Genomic DNA, 20,673 nt, shown 5'->3' with positions numbered 1-20,673 from the left:
GCTCTGTCGCCCAGGCTGGAGCGCAGTGGTGTGATATCTGTTCATTGCAGCCTCCGCCTCCCGAGTTCAAGCAATTCTCCTGCCTCAGCCTCCTGAGTAGCTGGGATTACAGGCACCCGCCCCCATGCCTGGCTAATTTTTACGTTTTTAAAGTAGAGACAGGGTTTCACCATGTTGGCCAGGCTGGTCTCAAACTCCTGACCTTAAATGATCCGCCCACCTCAGCCTCCCAAAGTGTTGGAATTACAGGTGTGAGCCACCGTGCTGGGCCTGATTTTCCTATCCTTAATAGTAGTCCCCACAAACGCTTCTGGGAGATCTGCAGGCTGCACATTTTGAAATATGTTTAAGTCGTCTTATATTTGCTATCTGAGATTTGGGAGTTGTTTTCACAGCATAATCTACATGATCTTGACTAATATAGTGCCATAGGACAACCAATCCTCCAGGCTGCCTGATAAGAAGCTGAAAAACTACTATTGTTGCTATATTACTGTAATCACAATAATTATTAATTATTATAGGTACCACTTGAGTGCCTATTATGTGTACCAGGCATGTACTACCCAGTACATGCAATGCCTCAACTGATTCTCACAACAAACACAAAAGACAAACACTACTATCCCATACTAAGATGAGAAAGTCAAGGTTTAGGAAATGGCACAAATATCTCATTTGTTGCGTGATGGTTTTTGAAGATGCTGTTCATTCTATCATTCTTTGTCCCTTATATAATAATGTTCCATGGCATGAATTCTCTTTAGCAATTATAGCAAGAACCCCCTTGGAAATCAGTTTTACTATATATATAAAGTACCATTAGCTTGTTCATGCCCTTTGCCCCATTCATTAGTATTATCCAGCTCAGGCTTTTTGAAGTATAGTTAGAAACCTATGTATATACACACCAACGTATATGTGAAAAGTGAATTAATAACATTAGAATTTGTCTCTTGAATTGTTAGTATGTTTCCTTTAGCCACGAGTTAAGAATGTTACTTGTCCAGTTGCCCGTTTCCTTTGGTGGCCCTGGTGTTTGGTGTTTGCCTCCTCCTTCCACAGGGTTAATTTCCTGTCAATTCCAGCAAGAATATCACTTTCCTATCTTTAACAGTAGTCTGCGCAAACGCTTCAGGGAGGTCTGCAGGCTGCACATTTTGAAATATGTTTAAGTTGCCTTTTTTTTTTTTTTTGAAACGGAGTCTTGCTGTGTCGCCCAGGCTAGAGTGCAGTGGCACAATCTCGGCTCACTGCAAGCTCCGCCTCCCGGGTTCACGCCATTCTCCTGCCTCAGCCTCCCGAATAGCTGGGACTACAGGCGCCCACCACCACGCCCGGCTAATTTTTTGTATTTCTAATAGAGACGGGGTTTCACTGTGTTAGCCAGGATGGTCTCGATCTCCTGACCTCATGTTCCGCCCGCCTCAGCCTCCCAAAGTGCTGGGATTACAGGCGTGAGCCACCGCGCCCGGCCCTAAATTGTCTTATGTTTGTTATCTGGGGCACACAGTGTAGGCCTGGTGGTATGGGGCGCCCCTGGCAGATTTGAACTAATCTTAGGTGAGTGTGAGGCGCCCCCGCGTGGCGCCTGGCGCAACAACATGCTGGATTCTCCTGCGTGGGCCAGGCGCCCACGTTGTCTCCAGCTCTCCCTCTCCCTTGGCCTATTGGTGCCCTCCCACCTCACTCCCGCTCTTCCGCTGACCCACCCCGTAACGGCAACAGCCCTGCCCCTTACCCTGTCTTAGGTGCTCGGTGGACACGCAGGATCACGGGTCATCAGCCCCGACATGCGCGCGCGCGCACACACACACACGCACACACACACCTCTCCACGCCTCGCAGCGCTTACAGCTCCGCCCAATACAAAAGATCCCCAGGTTATTTTATTGCTGTACTCAGAGGTCAGTTAATGCCCCCGGCCGCCTCTCCCTCCCCTCTACGGTGGCTGAGTCCTCTCCTGGGGCTCGGGAACCGCAGCAGGTCCGAGGGTCACCGCCGCATCTCGCCGCTGGGGGCGCCCCGCTTCCCCTCCCCACCGCCGGGCCAGCCAGGGTCCGAGGCCCGCAGGCCCCGGCTGGGAAGACAGGTCTGGAGAGGCCGCTCCGGGTCTGGAGGGAGGGGAGGTTCTCCGGAAAGGGGTGGCGAGAGAACCCCGCCACGACTGCCAAGCTTCGTCGCGCGCGCTGGAGGGGACACGGTGGGCGCCTAATTCTCGGCGTAGCAGTAGGTCCCATAGGCTGCCTCCTGGGGCCTGGGGAAGCCGAAGCTGCGTACTCCGGGATCCGGGAGCCCCCCGCAGCGCGGCCGCGGCGTGATGATTGGGAAGCGCACACTGCCGTCAGCCAGCCAGCCGCCGTCGCACTGGTCTAGCCCTGAGAACTTCCAGGCGGCGTAGAGGTGCCCAACCTTGGCCACCACGGCGCCTCGTCGCCTGCACGCCGCGTGGGCTTCAGACAGCGTCAGCCGCCCGGGCACGAAGAACACTTGACCTGGGGATCACAGCGGGTCACCGACCGAAAGTGGGGTAGGCGGGGCGGGGCGGGGCGGCTGACTCCCAGAAGGCGGAGTTGGGGGGCGGGGCTGCAGAGGTGCTGGATCGAGCTTGGGTACTAGGAGTGGGGGGATCAAGGCAGAAGTGCAGAGAGGGTTTGGAGAGGTGGGCTGGAGCCCGGGCGGACGGGCGAGCGGGCTGATGGAGGGACGGTGCCTTGGAGGGACTCGGAGACCCTGCCCTGATCTCAAGCTGAGGTCCACTCCTCGTCCCTCACATTTTTCAGACCCCGCCCCAAGACCCTGCCTTCGCCCCGCGCTTCACCTGCCAGCGCGGAGGTGAAGCAGAAGGCGTCGTAGCGGTCGCGCATCCGGTCGCGGGGCCCGTAGCTGCGGATCCCGGGCCGGCCTCGGCCGCCGCACGGGGCGCGCGCAGTGAGCACAGGGTAGCGCACGGAGCCCTCGAGCAGCCAGCCGGCGTTACACCAGTCCAGACCCTCGGTCCAAGCTGGCGGGAGACGGCGGGGGTCAGGGATGAGAGGCGTCACAGGCAGGAGCCAGACTGAGCTCGCCTGGCGCCCTTTCTCGGGCCCCTGAGACAGCTCCGCGGGGCCTGGGAGGTGCTGGGTTCGGCCGCTCACCCTGGTAGAGCTGGGAGTAGGTGGCCAGGCGTCCGTCCTGCTCCTCGCACGCTTGCTTCGCCTCGTAGTAATTGAACTGGTACCGGCCCCGGCTGGGTTGGTACGGAAACACCACACCTAGGGGGTGGCGGAGAGCCTGGGGAGGGCCAGCAGGTGGGAGCGGAGGGGCAGGAAGGGTGGCGCGGCCTGGGAGAGGGAGCTGGGGTCCCCAACGGTGAGGGGGAGATACTGGAAAGGAGCCCTGGGACACCCAGGCGAGGCGGTCCCGCCTGCTACAGAGGAATGGGGCGGGAGCGGAAGGGCCTCACCCTCCAGGCTCAAGGTCAGCGCCACGCTCTCGTCCTCGATGCCGTTGATGAGCTCGCAGCGGTACCGGCCTTCGTCCTCCAGGCGCACGCCCGCGATGACCAGGGAGGCGTCTAGCCGATGCCCCCTCCGCATCCTGGCGCGCCCTCCCAGGGGCCCATACCCCCGGGCGTGCAGTCCGTTGGTGACGAGGATCAGAGTTTCCCGGAGCTCCCCAGGCTCCACCTTGCTCCAGCGCACCTTATAGCTGGGAGGCGTGGTGCCCAGGACACAGGGCAGCGTGGCCGTGGCCCCACGATGAGAGTGAATGACCTCGTGGATGGGGGGCAGGAGGTAGTGGGGGCCCGGGTGGGATGCTGAGCAGAGGGGGCCACAGTGGCAGGAACCCCCGATCCTCACTGCTCCAAGTGCCCATCAGACCCTGCTCTCCAAATGCTTTCTCCTGAGCCCCGCAACCCTCTCCTCCATTGCTTTCTCAGCAATGACTTTCACTCCCTGAGTATCTGCAATAACTGCCCTTTCCCCTTTCCCCACCCTTGCAGCCTCCCCAAGCCTTCCCCAGATTCTGGCCTGGGCTGGGGTCTTACCTGGGTCTCCTTGGCCTTTGTGGAAGATGGTGAAGACCCAAAGAAGGAAGCAGCAGAGTGTGGGGAGGGTGAGCCCACCTGGCATGATGGGGGGCAGCCCAGCACTGTCTACAGGGCATAAAGAGTGGGCAGTTAGGACTGGGGCAAAAGGGTGGGGAAAAGCAGGGTTGTCAGTGAACTCCCATCAGAGATTCCTAGAAGGGACTGTCCAGTTGGAAGCCACTGGGGCAGAGAGAAGGGGTAGGTGACAAAAGGAAGGTGATGAGGGGAGGAAGGCAGTGGCAATCCCCTTCCTCTCCCTCTCTTCCTCTGTCACATCCTCTCAGCCTGCAGGTACTAATTTAGCATCTCCTCTACCTGTCCCCTTCATCACAAGTGCCACTTCCCAAGCTTGCCATCTGGACTGCCAGCTCGTCTCTATCCTCTCCCAGCACCCATTCTCCATCTTGAAGCCAAAGTCAAAATGATCTTATCACTCTCCCGCTTTTTTTTTTTTTTTTTTCTTGAGACAGAGTCTTGCTCCATGTTCCAGGCTGGAGTGCAGTGGCATGATCATGGCTCACTGCAGCCCCTAACTTCTAGCCCCAGGTGATCCTCCCACTTCAGCCTCCTGAGTAGTTGGGACTACAGACATGTGCCACTACCCCAGCTAATTTTTTCTTTTAAGTTTTTAGTAGAGACAAAGTCATGCTGCGTTGACAAGGCTGCTGCTGGGATTACAGCAGGCGTGAGCCACTGTGCCTGGCCTTGTCACTCTCCTGCTTGAAAGTGACTCCCGGTTGCCCTGAGGATAAAATCCAATCTCATAACCACAGCTTCCAAGGCTGTCTATAATCCAGTTGCTCCCCGCACCTCCAGCATGGCCCCCACCTCGCCTCTTACCACTTTGGCCCCTGCACTGTGCCCCAGACATGCTGGACTTCTGGCAGTTTCCCACACAGTCCAAGTTTGCACTCATTTCCTTTCCTTTGTGCCTGCATTGGTTGCACAGGCCTCACCTCCTTTGGGAAACCTTTACTCACCCCCAGTTTGCCACACGGTAGAGCACTGTGATCTGCTGGACTGGGGACCTTTTTTTCTTGAGATAGGGTTTCACTCTCTTGCCCAGACTGGAGTGCAGTGGTATGATCATGGCTTACTGCAGCCTCGCCCTCCCAGGCTCAAGCCATCCTCCCATTTCAGCCTCCTGAGTAGCGGGGACTACAGGTGCACACCACGATGCCCCACTAATTTTTTTTTCTTTTCTATTTTTTGTAGAGATGGAATTTCAAAATGTTGCCCAGGCTGGTCTTGAACTCCTGGGCTCAAGTAATGCTTCTGCCTTGGCCTCCCAGAATGCTGGGATTACAAGCATGAGCCATCACACCCAGCCAGGACTTTTTTTGTCTTACAAGTACTTTTATTAGCACCTAAACTTAACAGTGTGAATTTGAACATAATATGTATCCGTATATAGACTATATCAAGGAGGTTTTCCAGAAATTACGAAGTTAAAATATATAAAATTATAAAGTTATTTTTAAAAACTACTTTAAATGCAATTATCTATTTCAGTACAGTAGTTGATTTCCCCCCTTTTAAAATTTTTTTAAATAAGATACAGGGTCTTACTATGTTGCCCAGGCTGGCCTCCAACTCCTGGGCTCTAGCAATGCTTCCACCTCAGCCTCCTAAGTAGCTAGAACTACAGGTTTGAGCCACTGCTCCCAGCTCCTCCTTTATTGTATCATTCTTTTTTTTTTTTTTTTTTCTGAGACGGAGTTTCACTCTTGTTGCCCAGGCTGGAGTGCAATGGCACCATCTCAGCTCACTGCAACCTCTGCCTCCTGGGTTCAAGCAATTCTCCTGCCTCAGCCTCCCAAGTAGGCTGGGACTACAGGCACCCACCACCACTCTGGGCTAATTTTTGTATTTGTAGTAGAAACAGGGTTTCACCATGTTGGCCTGGCTGGTCTTGAGAACTCCTGACCTCAGGTAATCCACCCTCCTTGGCCTCCCAAAATGCTGGGATTACAGGCATGAACCACCACCTCCGGCACCTGTTGTATCATTCTTATCCCCTTGACCTTAAAAAAAAAAATTGGACTAGGCCAGGCACAGTGGCTCACGCCTGTAATCCTAACACTCTGGGAGGCCGAGGCAGGTGAATTACTTGAGGTTAGGAGTTCAAGACAAGCATGGCCAACATGGTGAAATCCTGTCTCTACTAAAAATATAAAATTTAGCTGGGCATGGTGGCATGCACCTGTAAGTCCAGCTACTAGGGAGGCTGAGGCAGAATTGCTTGAACCCAGGAGGTGGAGGTTGCAGCGAGCCGAGATCGTGCCACTGCACTCCAGCCTAGGGGATAGAGCAAGACCTTGTCTCAAAAAAAATGAAGACTTCTCGACTTCACTGTATTCATTTTCCAAATCTGGCTCCTCTATTTCCTAATTGCATGACTACGCATAAGTTAATTATCATGCTCAAGTTACTTAACCTCTCTCTGCCTCAGTGTCCTCATCAGTGAAATGTGGGGAATAATAGCACACCTACCTCACTGAGTAGTTGTGAGGAGCAACTGAATTGATATATGCAAAGTGCTTGAAATAGTGTCTGGAATGTAATAAGTGCTGTGTATGTGTTAGCTGTTGTCTCCAGTTCCCAGCATAGTTTCTGGTACATAGTGGTGTTAAATAAGTGTGTGTGGCTTAATGAATGAACTTTCATTAAGGATTCATAAGAAGACGGGATGGGGAATGGGGAAACGGAGGAAGCACCCTGAGAAGTCACCAGAAATCTAAAGAATGGAGCTCCATCTTCCTGCAAATGAGGACCAAAGACCAGTTTGCCGTAGGAGAAACAGAGGTTAGGCACAGAAAACTTCTCAGTGGTTAAAAGTGAAAGTATCTGGGATGCGAACATGAGCAAGAGAACACTTCTTTATAGGAGAACTTGGTAAGTAAGAGTGATCGTGAGGACTGAAATTGACTGAGACCAACAATGATAGCTCAAATGAATACCTTTAAAATTGAATGTGCCTGACACTGCTCTAAGCACTTTACATGCATATTTTTATATTTACTCCTCCCAGCAATCCTGAGGCAGAAACAATTATAAATCCTATTGTACACATGCTGAAACCAAAGTGCACACATTTTAGGAAATGAGGTCACACAGCTGGTAAGAGGACGGGTTTGCTGAGATTTGAATCCAGATCTGACAGTGAGGCTCAAGCACTTAATCACTAATCTATATTTCTGTATTTCAAAACAAGTGCACACACATGCTCTTCATACCCCTTACAGAAAATACGAGTAGTCAGCAGCTCCATTGCCTACCTGTTAGAAGCTGGTCTCTTCACAGAGACGGAGGGAGCAGTGCTTAGCAGCTTTTTGTCTTGCTTGAGGAAGAGGTTCTGGATGAAGATTTTGCCAGGCTCCTGGGAGTTCCAAGCACCTTAAAACCCTGGGACTTGAGCACCTGTTCAACACAGTTGCTCCTTTTGCACCTTTGAGGAAAAGCTTCTGTCCTGTGCTCAAAGAAGAAGCCAAGATGCCAAGAACGACCCCCTCCCCCATCAGTCCACTCAGCCTTGTTAAGAGACCTGTGTCCAGCCCAGATCTGTGGAAATCACTATTCTGGGACTAGGGGAAGATGCTGGGCTTGGGATGAGGGCTGGGAACCCATGAAGGGCAGTGGAATAAAGGGAGCAACCCAGGAATGATGACCTGGAAGAGTGCAGAAAGTGAGGTGCTTCATTGTTTCTTGATGCCTTTGGACGCGAGAGGTGTAGACTCATCGGTGGATATGAAGGTGTTGGACTGATGGGGATGGGGATGAACTCTAAATGTGGCTCAAAGATCTATAACTGCCAAGCTCGAGCTGCCTCCCTTTCCATACGCACCTCATGTAAGCAGCATCCCCATCTCCCCTCTCCCCACAACAGAGTACTCACCTCTGCCCTCTGGTGCCTGACTGCACATTGCCTTTGCAAACGGACTCTCAGGTGGGAACCATCCAGGACTTTCAGCTGCTTCAGGAAACCGGACCTCTTCTGTACAACCCCCCTGTCTGTCTGTCTGTCTGTCCTTTCCTTCTCAGTCCCCACCCCATCGGAAGCACAATTTCCCATTGTCTCTGTCTTTTCCCCTATTGTTGACTAACAGGGCCCCTTTCTTTATTCTGTGGGTAATGGCAATGAAATGTCAACAGCTGGGGATGTGGGATGCAGGACCGGCTGGCACATACCACCGGAAAAGGGCCTGGGTTGGGGGCGGGCTCAGAACAGGAATTGACATCCCCAAGAAGAAGAGAATAGGGTGAGGGGCAGAGAACGGATGGTGAAAAGGTTGAAATGGAATCTCTCTCAACACTCCAAACTACAGGGCTCTAAAGAGATTTTGTCTACGGCCAGGGGAAAGGCTGGGCTCCATGAGGGCAGAGGGAGTGGCTAGCATTGCAATAGGAGAGATGGAGATCAGACAGTAAGGAGGATTTTTCATGTTCCCTGGGGAGGGAGAATTTCTGAGGATAGAAGGACTTTGGAAATCTCTCCAAAAGAGAGGTTATCTTATTGGTTCCCTAATATTCTACCTCTTCCCTCAGCACAAATAGAGAACATTTAAAAAATACTCAGAAGGGGATCCTTAGTTTTCCTGGATGGAAATTCACTTTCTCTAAAGTCCTTTTTTTGTTTTTTTGTTTTTTTGTTTTTTGACACAGAGTCTCTCACTGTCGCCCAGGCCGGAGTGCAGTGGCGCGATCCTGGCTCACTGCAAGCTCCGCCTTCTGGGTTCACGTCATTCTCCTGCCTCAGCCTCCCAAGTAGCTGGGACTACAGGCGCCCGCCACCATGACCGGCTAATTTTTTGTATTTTTAGTAGAGATGGGATTTCACCGTGTTAACCAGGATGGTTTCGATCTCCTGACCTCATGATCTGCCCGCCTCGGCCTCCCAAAGTGCTGGGATTACAGGCATGAGCCACCGCGCCTGGCCTTTTTTTCTTCTTTTTTTAAGACAAGGTCTCCATCTGTTGCCCAAGCAGGAGTGCAGTGGCCCAATCATTGTTCACTGCAGCCTCAAACACGTGGGCTCAAGAGATCTTCCCCACTTAGCCTCGAAATTAGCTAGGACTACAGGCACACACCACTACACCCGTCTAATTAACTTTTTTTTTTTTTTTGAGACAGAGTCTGGCTCTGTCACCCAGGCTGGAGTGCAGTGGCACAATCTCGACTCACTGCTCTGCCTCCTCCTCTTACCTCAGCCTTCAGAGCAGCTGGGACTACAGGTGTGCACCACCATACCCAGCTAATTTTTGTATTTGTTTGTAGAGATGGGGTTTCACCATATTGCCCAGGCTGGTCTCGAACTCCTGGGCTCAAGCAATCTGCCCACCTCAGCCTCCCAAAATGCTGGGATTACAGGCATGAGCCACCATGCTGGGCCTAATTAAGTCCATTTTAAAATCTTTCCATTGAGGTATAATTTACATACAAAAAAGTCATTGAAATTATATGTACAGCTAAATGAATTTTTACCTGTGTACATTTAATGTACACAGGTAAAAACCCACCAGATCAAGATATAGAACATTTCCAACAATGCCGAATAGGCCCAGTTGTTTTTGTTTTCTATCAATGCAGAGGGAGGGCTCCCTCGACCTGCCCCCGTAAACAGACATTTAGAAATGTTTTGAGCTTTAAGTTCCATTTTAGCCTTATTTTCTCTCTGCTGTAGCCCCGTGGAAGTAGCTTTGCATTATTAAAACCATATAATTTCATGTTCTGTGAGTTAAAAATTAAAAAAAAAAAAAATGAGGCCGGGCACTATGACTCACGCCTGTAATCCCAACACTTTGGGAGGCTGAAGTGGGTGGATCACCTGAGGTCAGGAGTTCGCGACCAGCCTGGCCAACATGGTGAAACTCTGTCTCTACTAAAAATATAAAGATTAGCCAGGCATGGTGGTGTATGCCTGTAATCCCAGCTCCTTGGGAGGCTTGAGGGGGGTGAATCCCTTGAATCCAGGAGAAGGAGGTTGCAGTGAGCTGAGATCGTGCCATTACACTCCAGCCTGGGCAAAAGAGTGAGACACCATCTCAAAAAACACAACAAAACAACAACAAAAATACCCTTTCAGAACTGGAGGAGACCTCAGGATGCTGAACATTTACTAGAGGAGGAGATAGAGATGAAGGTGGCTTGCCCCAAATCACACACCATACAGTCGTTGAGTCAAGCCTAGAAGTTTCCGCTTTTTCTACTAATCCTCTTCTGCCTCTCTCCTTGGCTATCCAATTCAGACAAGCTCCAGGTTTTCACTAGGGTCATATCTAATAACAGGAAGCCACCTTGAATATACTTTCTTTCTTTCTTTCTTTCTTTTTTTTTTTTTTTTTGAGACAGGGTCTCACTCTGTCACCCAGGCTGGAGTGCAGTGATTCGATCATGGCTCACTGCAGCCTTGACCTCCCAGGTTCAAACAGTCTCTCCCATCTCAGCCTCTCAGGTAGCTGGGTGCACAGATGTGCACCACTACACCCAGCTAACTTTTTAAAATTATTTGTAAAGACAGGATCTCCCTGTCTTGCCCAGGCTGCTCTCGAACCCCTGTACTCAAGTGACCCTCCCGCCTCGGCCTCCCAAAGTTGTGGGATTACAGGCGTGAGCCACTGTACCCGGCTGACTATACTCTTGAGAGATCTGATTGGCTATCTTTTCCCTATCTACTCCATCCCTGTTCTTAAGCGCTTCCCTCCTCCTCCCACGACTGTCTCTCTCATGAGAGAAGACAAATAGCCCCCTGTCTCCTTGGACAGGACACCCTGATCCAGTGCATCTGATTGGCTTCCTGCCAACTCAAACAAACAGCCTCCGGCAGAGGGAGGAGTAGATATAAATGGCTCCACAGCCTGGTTACTGCGTGCATTCCCAGGCCCATTTCTCCACAAATTTACTGCTCCTTTCTCCACAAATCACTTCTGAACTGTGGCTTGGAAGTCTCTGGTATGTAAATCCATAAAAGGCTGAGTTTGACGGGGAGGAAAGCCTAGAACTATTTGATAGATGCAAAAACAACCCAGTGAGGATCGAATGAGAAAGGAACAGACAGGAATACATATAATAAATAGCCAAACTGTGTTTAGTTTACTCAAGGTCACTTTCATTCTCAGTTTCCCCCCAGACGCTAAAACGGGAGTGGGGTGAGATGGCTGAGGCAAGCTGGGGTCTCCTCACTGACCCAGCATCTCTGAGGAAGGGCTTTGTCAGTCCTATACCTACTGACCAGAATGTGGTGGAGTGATTCCAGACAAGCATGGAGTCCCGACATCTTCTCTGATACCCACGTTCGGCTTCCACCATCCAAGCAGGTTCAGCTGGCCAGTTTTCCTGACCCCTGGTGATGGCAAGCATGGTCCCAGTTTATGACTAGGATTGTTGTGTGAATGACTGGAAGGGTTGGCAAGATGACACTTTAGGGAGGACTTCAAAAGGAGTGACTCTCTCTGGTCTTTCTCTTTCCAACATTTTTTAAATAAATTTTTTTTAAAAGATGGGATCTCTAAAAATTTTTTTAAGAGATGGGATCTGGCCGGGTGTGATGGCTCACGCCTATAATCCCAGCACTTTAGGAGGCCATGACGGGTGGATCACGAGGTCATGAGTTCAAGACTAGCCTGGCCAGCATGGTGAAATCCTGTCTCTACTAAAAATACAAAAAGTTAGCTGGGCATGGTCGTGCGCACCTGCCCAGCTACTCGGGAGGCTGAGGCAGGAGAATCACTTGAACCCAGGAGGTGGAGGTCGCAGTGAGCCGAGATTGCACCACTGCACTCCAGCCTAAGCGACTGAGCAAGACTCTGTCTGAAAAAAAAAAAAGAAAGAGAGAGAGAGATGGGATTTGTCTCTGTGGCCCAGAACTGCAGTACAGTGGTGCGATCATTGCTCACTGCAGCGTCAAACTTCTGTGTTCAAGTGATTCTCCTGCCTCACCCTCCTGATTAGCTGGGACTACAGGTGGGCACCCCCATGCCTGGCTCTCCAGCATTTCTCCAGGGCCAAAAGGCAGCAACATCGAACTCAGCCTGATGCTTTATTTGGACACTCACCTAGACTCCACTCCTGACCACATATAGAGGCCTGGAGTATGCAAGGCATACTCCCCAGAGCGTGCAAGGTAGAACTCCACAGTACAAACCTTTATAGCTACTGGGCATAGGAGACCTTCTAGTAGAGGACAGGAGGCTTGGGTTCTAGTTACAGTTCTGCCACAGTGTCACCTTCGGTGACACAGGCCCAGGCTTTGCTGCCGGGCCTGTTACTTCATCTGCACAATGGAAACTCAATTCTATTTAAATTATTTTCTGAAGGGCCTCAGTCTGCAGAGACACAGAAGCTAATGACTTTATGAAGCTCCTGACTGTATGAAGTTCTCAGTGAAACAGAATAGCACCTCTTCTGCCCATCTCAGAAGTAGATGAGGGCAAAGTGAAATAATGGAAAGCACAAGGAACAGTAAAAGGCAAATGTCAAGAAGCTGTTTGCAAAGTTACCAAGATGTAAAATTAGATTTTACTTATTAATAATCGTGTCACTTGTCATTCTGTTTATAACGGTCAGTTCACTGCTGATATTCAAGTGGACCATTTAAACTGTATTTTTGCTCAACTATCCCTCCAAATAAATATCTCAAGATCTTGACTGTTTATTTTCTTAGCCCATCTTATTCTCCCAGGCCTCAAAGCTTGGTGTCTCAAATCCCTGGCTTGTCTTCTCATTCTGGCCAGTCTAGGTGGGGTCTGGCTTCAGTTTGCACAGATTCTCACTCCCAGTCTCATATTGGTCAAACAAACCCAGAAGTAAGATCTACAAGTATTAATCGACCATTCTCAGAATAGGATTGGAATAATTTTAAAAAGTGAACTCTGGCCGGGTGCCATGTTCACACCTGTAATCCCAGCACTTTGGGAGGCCAAGGAGGGTGAATCACGAGGTGAGGAGCTCGAGACCAGCCTGGCCAACATGGTGAAAGCTGTCTCTACTAAAATTACAAAAATTAGCCAGGTGTGGTGGCGCATGCCTGTGATCCCAGCTACTCGGGAGGCTGAGGCAGGAGAATCGCTTGAACCAGGGAGATGAAGGTTGCAGTGAGCTGAGATTGCGCCACTGCACTCCAGCCTGGTGACAGAGTGAGACACCGTCTCAAAAAAAAAAAAAGTGAACCCCATCTTATAGCTGTATGTTCTTTCATGTGGGAGAAATAAATTCTATCACAGTATTATTATTCCCATTTTATAGACCAGGAAACTGATGTCCAGAAAGGGTTAGTAAGTTAGTAACTTGTTCAAGTTCCTACCTAACCCAGGTAGCCTATCTCTAAAGCTAGATGAGTTCTTCTTTGCTGTGAAAGAATCATTTCTTGAAATTTGGAAAAGGTAAAATGAGGATTTTTTGGTTTCTTGTTTTGTTTTGTTTTTTTGATATCACACTAGAGCATTTTTTTCTTTTTTCTTTTTCTTTTTTTCTTTTTTTTGAAATGGAATCTCACTCTGTCACCCAGGCTGGAGTGCAGTGGCACGATCTTGGCTCACTGCAGCCTCTGCCCCCTAGGTTCAAGTGATTCTCCTATCTCAGCCTCCCAAGTAGCTAGGATTACAGGCATGCTCCACCATGCTCAGCTAATTTTTTGTATTTTTAGTAGAGACGGGGCTTCACCATGTTGGCCAGGCTGATCTTGAACTTCTGACCTCAAGTGATCCACCTGCCCCGGCCTCCCAGAGTGTTGGAATTACAGGTATGAGCCACTGCACCTGGTCTAGAACATTTTCTAATAAGCTTGCTTGACACTCATCTGACTCTGCCAGGGAATGTGACTTTGTTGTCACAACACATTTGATAAATAATCTACAACTTACAAATGCACCGACATTTATAGTCCTGTTGGGTAAAGGCTAACCTGTAGAACTTGATAAAATCATAGGGTTTTATTGCCCAATTGAGACATTAATCACAAAGGGGTTTTGGTTTTACCATCCTAGAAAGTTAACCAGTCCTATATCTAAATTATCAATCTAATTTTGACAATTCTTTTCTTTTTTTTTTGAGATGGAGTCTTGCTCTGTTGCCCAGGCAGGAGTGCAGTGGTGCGTTCTCGGCTCACTGTAACCTCCGCCTCCTAGGTTCAAGCGATTCTCCTGCCTCAGCCTCCTGAGTAGCTAGGATTACAGGTGCCCACCCCCACGCCCAGCTAATTTTTTTGTATTTTCAGTAGAGACGGGGTTTCACCATGTTGGCCAGGCTGGTCTCAAACTCCTGACCTTGTGATCCGCCCGCCTCAGCTTCCCAAAGTGCTGGGATTACAGGCGTGAGCCACCACGCCTGGCCTGACAATTCTTTTCTTATTGACTGTTTAAATTCCTATCTCTCAAATGCTCCTCAAAGCAGCTCTTTTGTCTCCTTATTGGTTCTCTCATTAATGAGTTAAATAAAATGATGACATGAGTTAATGAATAACAAAAAAGTTTGAGAATTGTGTTTTTCCACTTCTCAACTTCCCTTTATCAAGGGCAACACACTAGCACCCTCTGCTTCCCTTTAATAATAAATCCACCGGCAGAATTACTGCAAGAGTTTTTAGGAAGCTAAAACTCTTGGAAGGGTAGGATCACTTTGTATCTCCAGCATGCAAGGAACCAGCTATGAACTCCAAGATGAAGTGACCATTATCAGCAAGACTCCTCTGCAAGGCCTTCGCATAGCTAAGGACATCCTTAGATGTTTGTTGCTCCGATGGGCCACCATTTCCTGCTCCTCAGTCCCACTAGCAACATCAAAGATATTTCAGGTGCACCCATTTGTGCTTCCTCCGGGAAGCTTTCCTTAACAAAAGCAAGAAACAGGAGCCAGGAGCAGTGCCATGTGCTTGTGGTCCCAGATACTTGGGAGGCTGAGGCAGGAGAATTACTTGAACCCAGGACTTTAAAGCTGCAGTAAGCTTTGATGTAGCCACTGCCCTCCACTCTGGAAGACAGAGTGGGACTACTCCCCCCTCCAAAAAAATACCCAAACAAAAGGAAGAAGCAACTTAACAGCTTCACCTGGATATACCAGGCATTCAGAAAATGTTTACTGGCAGGGTGGTGGCTCATGCCTGTAATCCCAGTACTTTGGAAGGCGGAAGTGGGTGGATCACCTGAGGTTGGGAATTCGAGACCAGCCTGGCCAACATGGTGAAACCCTGTCTCTACTAAAAATACAAAAATTAGCTGGGCATGATAGTGGGCACCTGTAATCCCAGCTACTGGGGAGGCTGAAGCAGGAAAACTGCTTGAACCCTGGAGGCAGAGGTTGAAGTGAGCCGAGATCATGCCACTGCACTCCAGCCTGGGCAATAGAACAAAACTCCGTCTCTAACAAAACGAAACAAAACAAAAACTCAGAAGATATTTACTGAATAAATAAATAAAATTGAAGTTGTCTTCCAATTTCTGCAAGTTTAACAAAAAGGCAGTATAGTTTAGAGGTTAAGTTGCACAGGCTCTGTTCCTTCTTTCCCTGTGCGCAAAACAAACTAACAAAAAGTTCCCTAGCCTCTGGGTTGAACGTCTAAGCATAAATCTCAGCCCTGCTACCTACTAACCAGGGAACATTAGATAACTTACCTACCTTCTCTTTGTTTAATTGTTTTCATCTGAAAATGAGGATAACAACAGCATCAATAAGCAGAACAGTGCTTGGCTCATAGAAAGTAATCAACACATTTTAGGGATTATCACTGGTAGGGGAAGAAGTTTCAAAGGGAACAGAATCAATCAAAACTCAGAGAGCTACTGATTGATTGAAGCGATCACCTGTTGTTGTTGTTGTTGTTGTTATTGTTTTGGCGCTTTTTTTTTTTTTTTTTTGAGACAGTTTCACTCTTGTTGCCCAGGGTGGAGTGCATTAGCGCGACCTTGGCTCACTGCAACCTCCGCCTTCCTGGTTCAAGCAATTCTCCTGCCTCAGCCTCCTGAGTAGCTGGGATTACAGGCTCCCGCCACTATGCCTGGCTACATTTTTTGTATTTTTTAGTAGAGACGGGGTTTCTCCATGTTGGTCAGGCTGGTCTCGAACTCCTGACCTCAGGTAATCCGTCCGCTTTGGCCTCCCAAAGTGCTGGGATTACAGGTGTGAGCCACCGCGCCAGGCCTCCTACTTTGCTTTTCCACCTAATAATATGATGTGAGCATTTGTCTTATCAGCACATGACATCAAATTCTCTCATTTTTCATGTCTGCATAGTATTTCAGTGGGTGGCTGTGGCATTATTTACTTCTTTGTTGTTTTTTTTTTGAGACGGAGTCTTGCTCTGTCATCAGGCTGAAGTGTGGTGGCACGACCTCAGCTCATTGTAACCTCCACCGCCCGGGTTCAAGCAATTCCACTGCCTCAGCCTCCCAAGGACCTGGGATTACAGGCATGTGCCACCACGCCCAGCTAATTTTTTGTATTTTAGTAGAGACAGGGTTTCACCATGTTGGTCAAGACGGTCTCCATCTCCTGACTTTGCAATCTGCCCACCTCGGCCTCCCAAAGTGCTGGGATTACAGGCGTGAGCCACCGCGCCCAGCTGCTATTTGTTTGTTTGTTAACTTTTATTTTATGCTCAGGGGTACATGTGCAGGTTTGTTCTATAGGAAAAGTGCGGCCGGGCGCGGTGGCTCAATCCTGTAATCCCAGCACTTTGGGAGGCCAAGACGGGCGGATCACGAGCTCAGGAGATCGAGACCATCCTGGCTAACACGGTGAAACCCCGTCTCTATTAAGAAATACAAAAAAACTGGCCGGGCGAGGTGGCGGGCGCCTGTAGTCCCAGCTACTCGGGAGGCTGAGGACGGAGAATGGCGTGAACCCGGGGGGCGGAGCTTGCAGTGAGCTGAGATCCGGCCACTGCACTCCAGCCTGGGCGACAGGGCGAGACTCTGTCTCAAAAAAAAAAAAAAAAAGGAAAAGTGCATGTTGTGGGGGTTTGGTGTATAGATTATTTTGTCCCCCAGGTAGTAAGCGTAGTATCTGATAGGTAGTTTTTCAGTCCTCACCCTCCTCCCACTCTCCTCCCTCAAGTAGGCCTGGTGTCTATTGTTCCTTTATTTGTGTCCATATGGAGCATAATTTACTTAATGAGATGCCTATTGATGAACATTTAGGTTGCTAAAGGTTGCAACAACTAGTTATCTGGAAAAAGAAAACAGCAGATCTATAACTCTTCTTCAACTAAAATCCAGAAGGCTTGAAAACATAAATGTAAAAATAAGGCCATGAAAATGCCAGGATGAATCATAGAATAATATTTTTTTAATTGGAAGACTACTTGGATTAATTTTTTACTGATTACACAATGATGCACTTAATTGTAGATAATTTAACAAACATAACAATATTAAAAAGTGAAAATCCCCCTTAATCCTACGACATAGAGAAAATGACTTTTAATCTTTTGTTGTCTTGCAATCTTTCAAGGCATTTGTAGACATTCATATATGATGTGCATGAATATATTTAGTCATGATTGAAATGGTAACATGTAATAAGGCAGAGAGCCAGCAGGTGGAGCAAGAAGGCTGTATCCCCAGCGCTGAGGGCCCCCGCAGCGTTCTGGGCGCTGCACCTGGCTCAGGTCCCGTGCATGTTTAGGGGATCACCAGGTGTCTGTGGTGGAGAATGCGCAAAGATAAAGATGCTACAGCAGAGCCCTCAAAGCTCTGTGGGCATCCTTCAGACTCAGCGCTTCAGACCTCTGCTTTTCCTGTGTTCAGCTAAGCTCTTGTTCGAAGGGAGAATGAATGAGGCTGGGATTCCTTCGTGTTCTTCTTACCATCATGGTCCTGCTTCCCAGCTCTACTCCCACTGGGGTTGGCATCTTGTATACCACCCCTTTCAGAAATTTTTCCACAGCATCTTTACTAATGTATCTGGAAATATGTCATATGAAAAATATAAAAAAGCAACCCAAATGGGTGTGTTTGCTACCTTGAAACCCACACCCTCTAGGACAACTCTAGAAGCGCAGCAAGCACTGCAAAAGAAAGAGGGTGGGTGGATCACGAGGTCAAGAGTTCAAGATCAGCCTGGCCAAGACGGTGAAACCCTGTCGCTACTAAAAACACAAAAATTAGCCGAGTGTGGTGGTGGGCACCTGTAATCCCAACTGCTCAGGAGGCTGAGGCAGAAGAATCACTTGAACCCCGGTGGCGGAGGTTGCAGTGAGCCAAGATCCCGCCACTGCACTCCAGCCTGGGCAACAGAGTGAGACTCCATCTTAAAAAAGAAAGAAAGAAAAGAAAAGAAAAAGAGGGCCCTGCTATACCCTGCCTTTCTTCCTGGCATCCTTCACCCACACCATGACCAGCATTTACACACACTGAAGGTTTTAAAGGAGACAATGAGGCCAGGGAAAGGCAGAGACAAGACCCAGAGGACAAGGATGCAGGTCAGAGACAGGGCTTCATCCAGATTGGAAAGAATGATGACACCAAGAGGCAGATGGCAATAGTGCTTTAAATAGAAATAAATGTTAAGCTGAACCTGCACTAGATGGCATCAGAGAGCAGCAGTGATAGTGCTGAGATCACATCTCGTTCCATCTCTGTCTGCTCTGTTGGCCCCTATCTGTAGGTAAGCACAAATCTGGGCAGTATTATGGTGAGACTCAAATACGGTAATGTTTGTGAAAATGATATTCTAAACTGTAAACCACCATATGAAAGTTATTTTTAAATAGTAAAGTATTGTTGGCAAAGGATGGTAATATCTTTATTATCATGTACTCAAATGGTTAATGAAGTCAGAAAATTAGAACTTGCCTAGGCTAAGGATTGAATCATGTGAGACGCAGGGTCACCTTTTTTTTCCTCAACAGAAAGAAAAGCGAATAATATTCGAATAGGTAAGCATTGCCAGTATTTGCTATATAGGTTTTTTTAAAAAAACAAACAAACAAAAAAAAAACGAATCCTACACTCATTGCAACCATGAGATATTTTCTTTCCTCAGTCTCAGGGTTCACTGGCAGAAAAAATAACTGGGAAGAACTGGAGGAAGATAAATTGTGTAAACTAGTTTACGAACCATGGGAAGATGCTGGCTTGGCCTGACTTTTATAACACTGTGTGTAGATTTGAACCCAGTATAGAAAAATAACACAGTGCCTTAATTTTTAGGATTTAATTCTGCTTCAGGCATGTGGAGAGGCATTCAAGGTTCAGTAGTCAGTCTCAGGGGCCACACATACTTCCTCCTGAAGGTCTTCCCCTGTGGCCAGTCATACGCACCTCACCTCTGCCCCACCTCCCTCAGCACTCAGGGACTCTCATTTGTAGCCATTTCTTGATTGTTTTTGTTTTTGTTTTTGTTTTTTGAGATGGAGTCTTGCTCTGTCACCCAGACTGGAGTGCAGTGTTCCAATCTCGGCTCACTATAACCTCCACCTCCTGAGTTCAAGCCAATGCCCCTGCCTCAGCCTCCCGAGTGGCTGGAACTACAGGCGTGTACCATCATGCCTGGCTAAATTTTGTATTTTTAGTAGAGATGGGGTTTTGCCATGTTGGCCAGGCTGGTCTTGAACTCCTGACCTCAGGTCTTTCACCCACCTCGACCTCCCAAAACCATTTGTTATTTTAAAATCACTTTCCTGAAAAAAAGTACATTAATTGTAGACAATTTTTAATGAAGGGAAAATATCTTGTTAAAGAAAAAGATTATTCAGTGACACTTGTCAAAGCATGGTAAGGCAGACTTTATTCAGGACCATTGTGATAGGTATAGGGACCATGACAATGGGATTTTGCAGTGGGGCAGAAAGAGAAATTGGGCTCAACTCTCAATACAGCATGGGAAGCAGGAATTTATAACTGAGGTGTAGGGTGGGGGTCAGGAGATGGGAAATTATTAAGAGAAAACACCAGGGGTAAAGGGGATTTGCGCTAAAACCTTACAAGATTCTTGCCAAAGACAGGCTGAGGTAATCAGATATCACTTGATGGATGGTGAAGGATGAGGAACCTGATCAGATATCAAGGGTGATCAGGTATCAAGAGTAAGGGGCTTAGGCTGGACAAGGTGGCTCACTCCTGCAATCCCAGTACTTTGGGAGGCCAAGGCGGGAGGAACGCTTGAACCCAGGAGTTGGAGACCAGTCTGGGCAACATGGTAAAACCCCGTCTCTACAAAAAATACAAAAATTAGCCAGGTGTGGTGGGCCATGCCTGTGGCTCCAGTTACTTGGGAGGCTGAAGTGGGAGGATTGCTTGAGTCCAGGAGGTCGAGGCTGCAGGGAGCCATGATCATGCCACTGCACTCCAGCCTGAGCAACAGAGAAAAACCCTGTCAAAAAAAAAAAAGAGTGGAGGGCTTCATGCTAAATTGACTTCACAGGATTCTTCCCTTGAGACAGAGTCTCACTCTGTCACCCAAGTTGAAGCACAGTGGTACAACCACAGCTCACTGTAGCCTTGACCTCTCAGACTCCAAGCAATTCTCCCACTTCAGCCTCCCAAGTAGCTGGCACTATGGGCATGGGCCACCACGTTCAGTTAATTTTTTAATTTTAATTTTTATTTATTTATTTATTTATTTATTTATTTATTTTTTGAGACGGAGTCTCGCTCTGTCGCCCAGGCTGG

The 20,673-nt window shown here is 48.5% G+C and overlaps 1 protein-coding gene across 2 annotated transcripts; it reads right to left on the bottom strand.

Moving 5' to 3' along the window:
- Positions 1-1,871: 1,871 nt before the first annotated feature.
- Positions 1,872-8,216, bottom strand: HAPLN2 (hyaluronan and proteoglycan link protein 2). Of its 2 annotated transcripts, none has more exons than XM_011992797.1 (7): positions 7,968-8,216; positions 7,351-7,541; positions 4,031-4,138; positions 3,446-3,799; positions 3,138-3,254; positions 2,822-3,004; positions 1,872-2,495 (listed from the first exon to the last, which is right to left on the bottom strand). In XM_011992797.1, exons 3-7 carry the CDS (start codon positions 4,113-4,115, stop codon positions 2,212-2,214), a joined length of 1,023 nt encoding a protein of 340 aa, XP_011848187.1. In that variant the 5' UTR covers positions 4,116-4,138; positions 7,351-7,541; positions 7,968-8,216; the 3' UTR covers positions 1,872-2,211. The 2 variants fall into 2 exon arrangements, with proteins under 2 accessions (XP_011848187.1, XP_011848186.1); XM_011992796.1 differs by having other exon boundaries at positions 7,351-7,492; positions 7,968-8,211.
- Positions 8,217-20,673: the final 12,457 nt, after the last annotated feature.

Source organism: Mandrillus leucophaeus, unplaced genomic scaffold (genome assembly GCF_000951045.1).
Source record: "Mandrillus leucophaeus isolate KB7577 unplaced genomic scaffold, Mleu.le_1.0 Scaffold418, whole genome shotgun sequence".
In the NCBI taxonomy this organism is placed as follows: Eukaryota; Metazoa; Chordata; class Mammalia; order Primates; family Cercopithecidae; genus Mandrillus; species Mandrillus leucophaeus.
This window is presented reverse-complemented; position numbering and strand designations above follow the sequence as displayed.

Excerpts from the sequence above, each read along its gene's own strand:
- HAPLN2 (XM_011992797.1), bottom strand. The coding sequence starts at position 4,115 with ATGCCAGGTGGGCTCACCCTCCCCACACTCTGCTGCTTCCTTCTTTGG. Across the intron at positions 3,800-4,030 it reads CAAAGGCCAAGGAGACCCAG|CATCCCACCCGGGCCCCCAC; the intron begins GTAAGACCCCAG and ends CCCTCTGCTCAG. Across the intron at positions 2,496-2,821 it reads CTTCACCTCCGCGCTGGCAG|GTCAAGTGTTCTTCGTGCCC; the intron begins GTGAAGCGCGGG and ends TGTGATCCCCAG.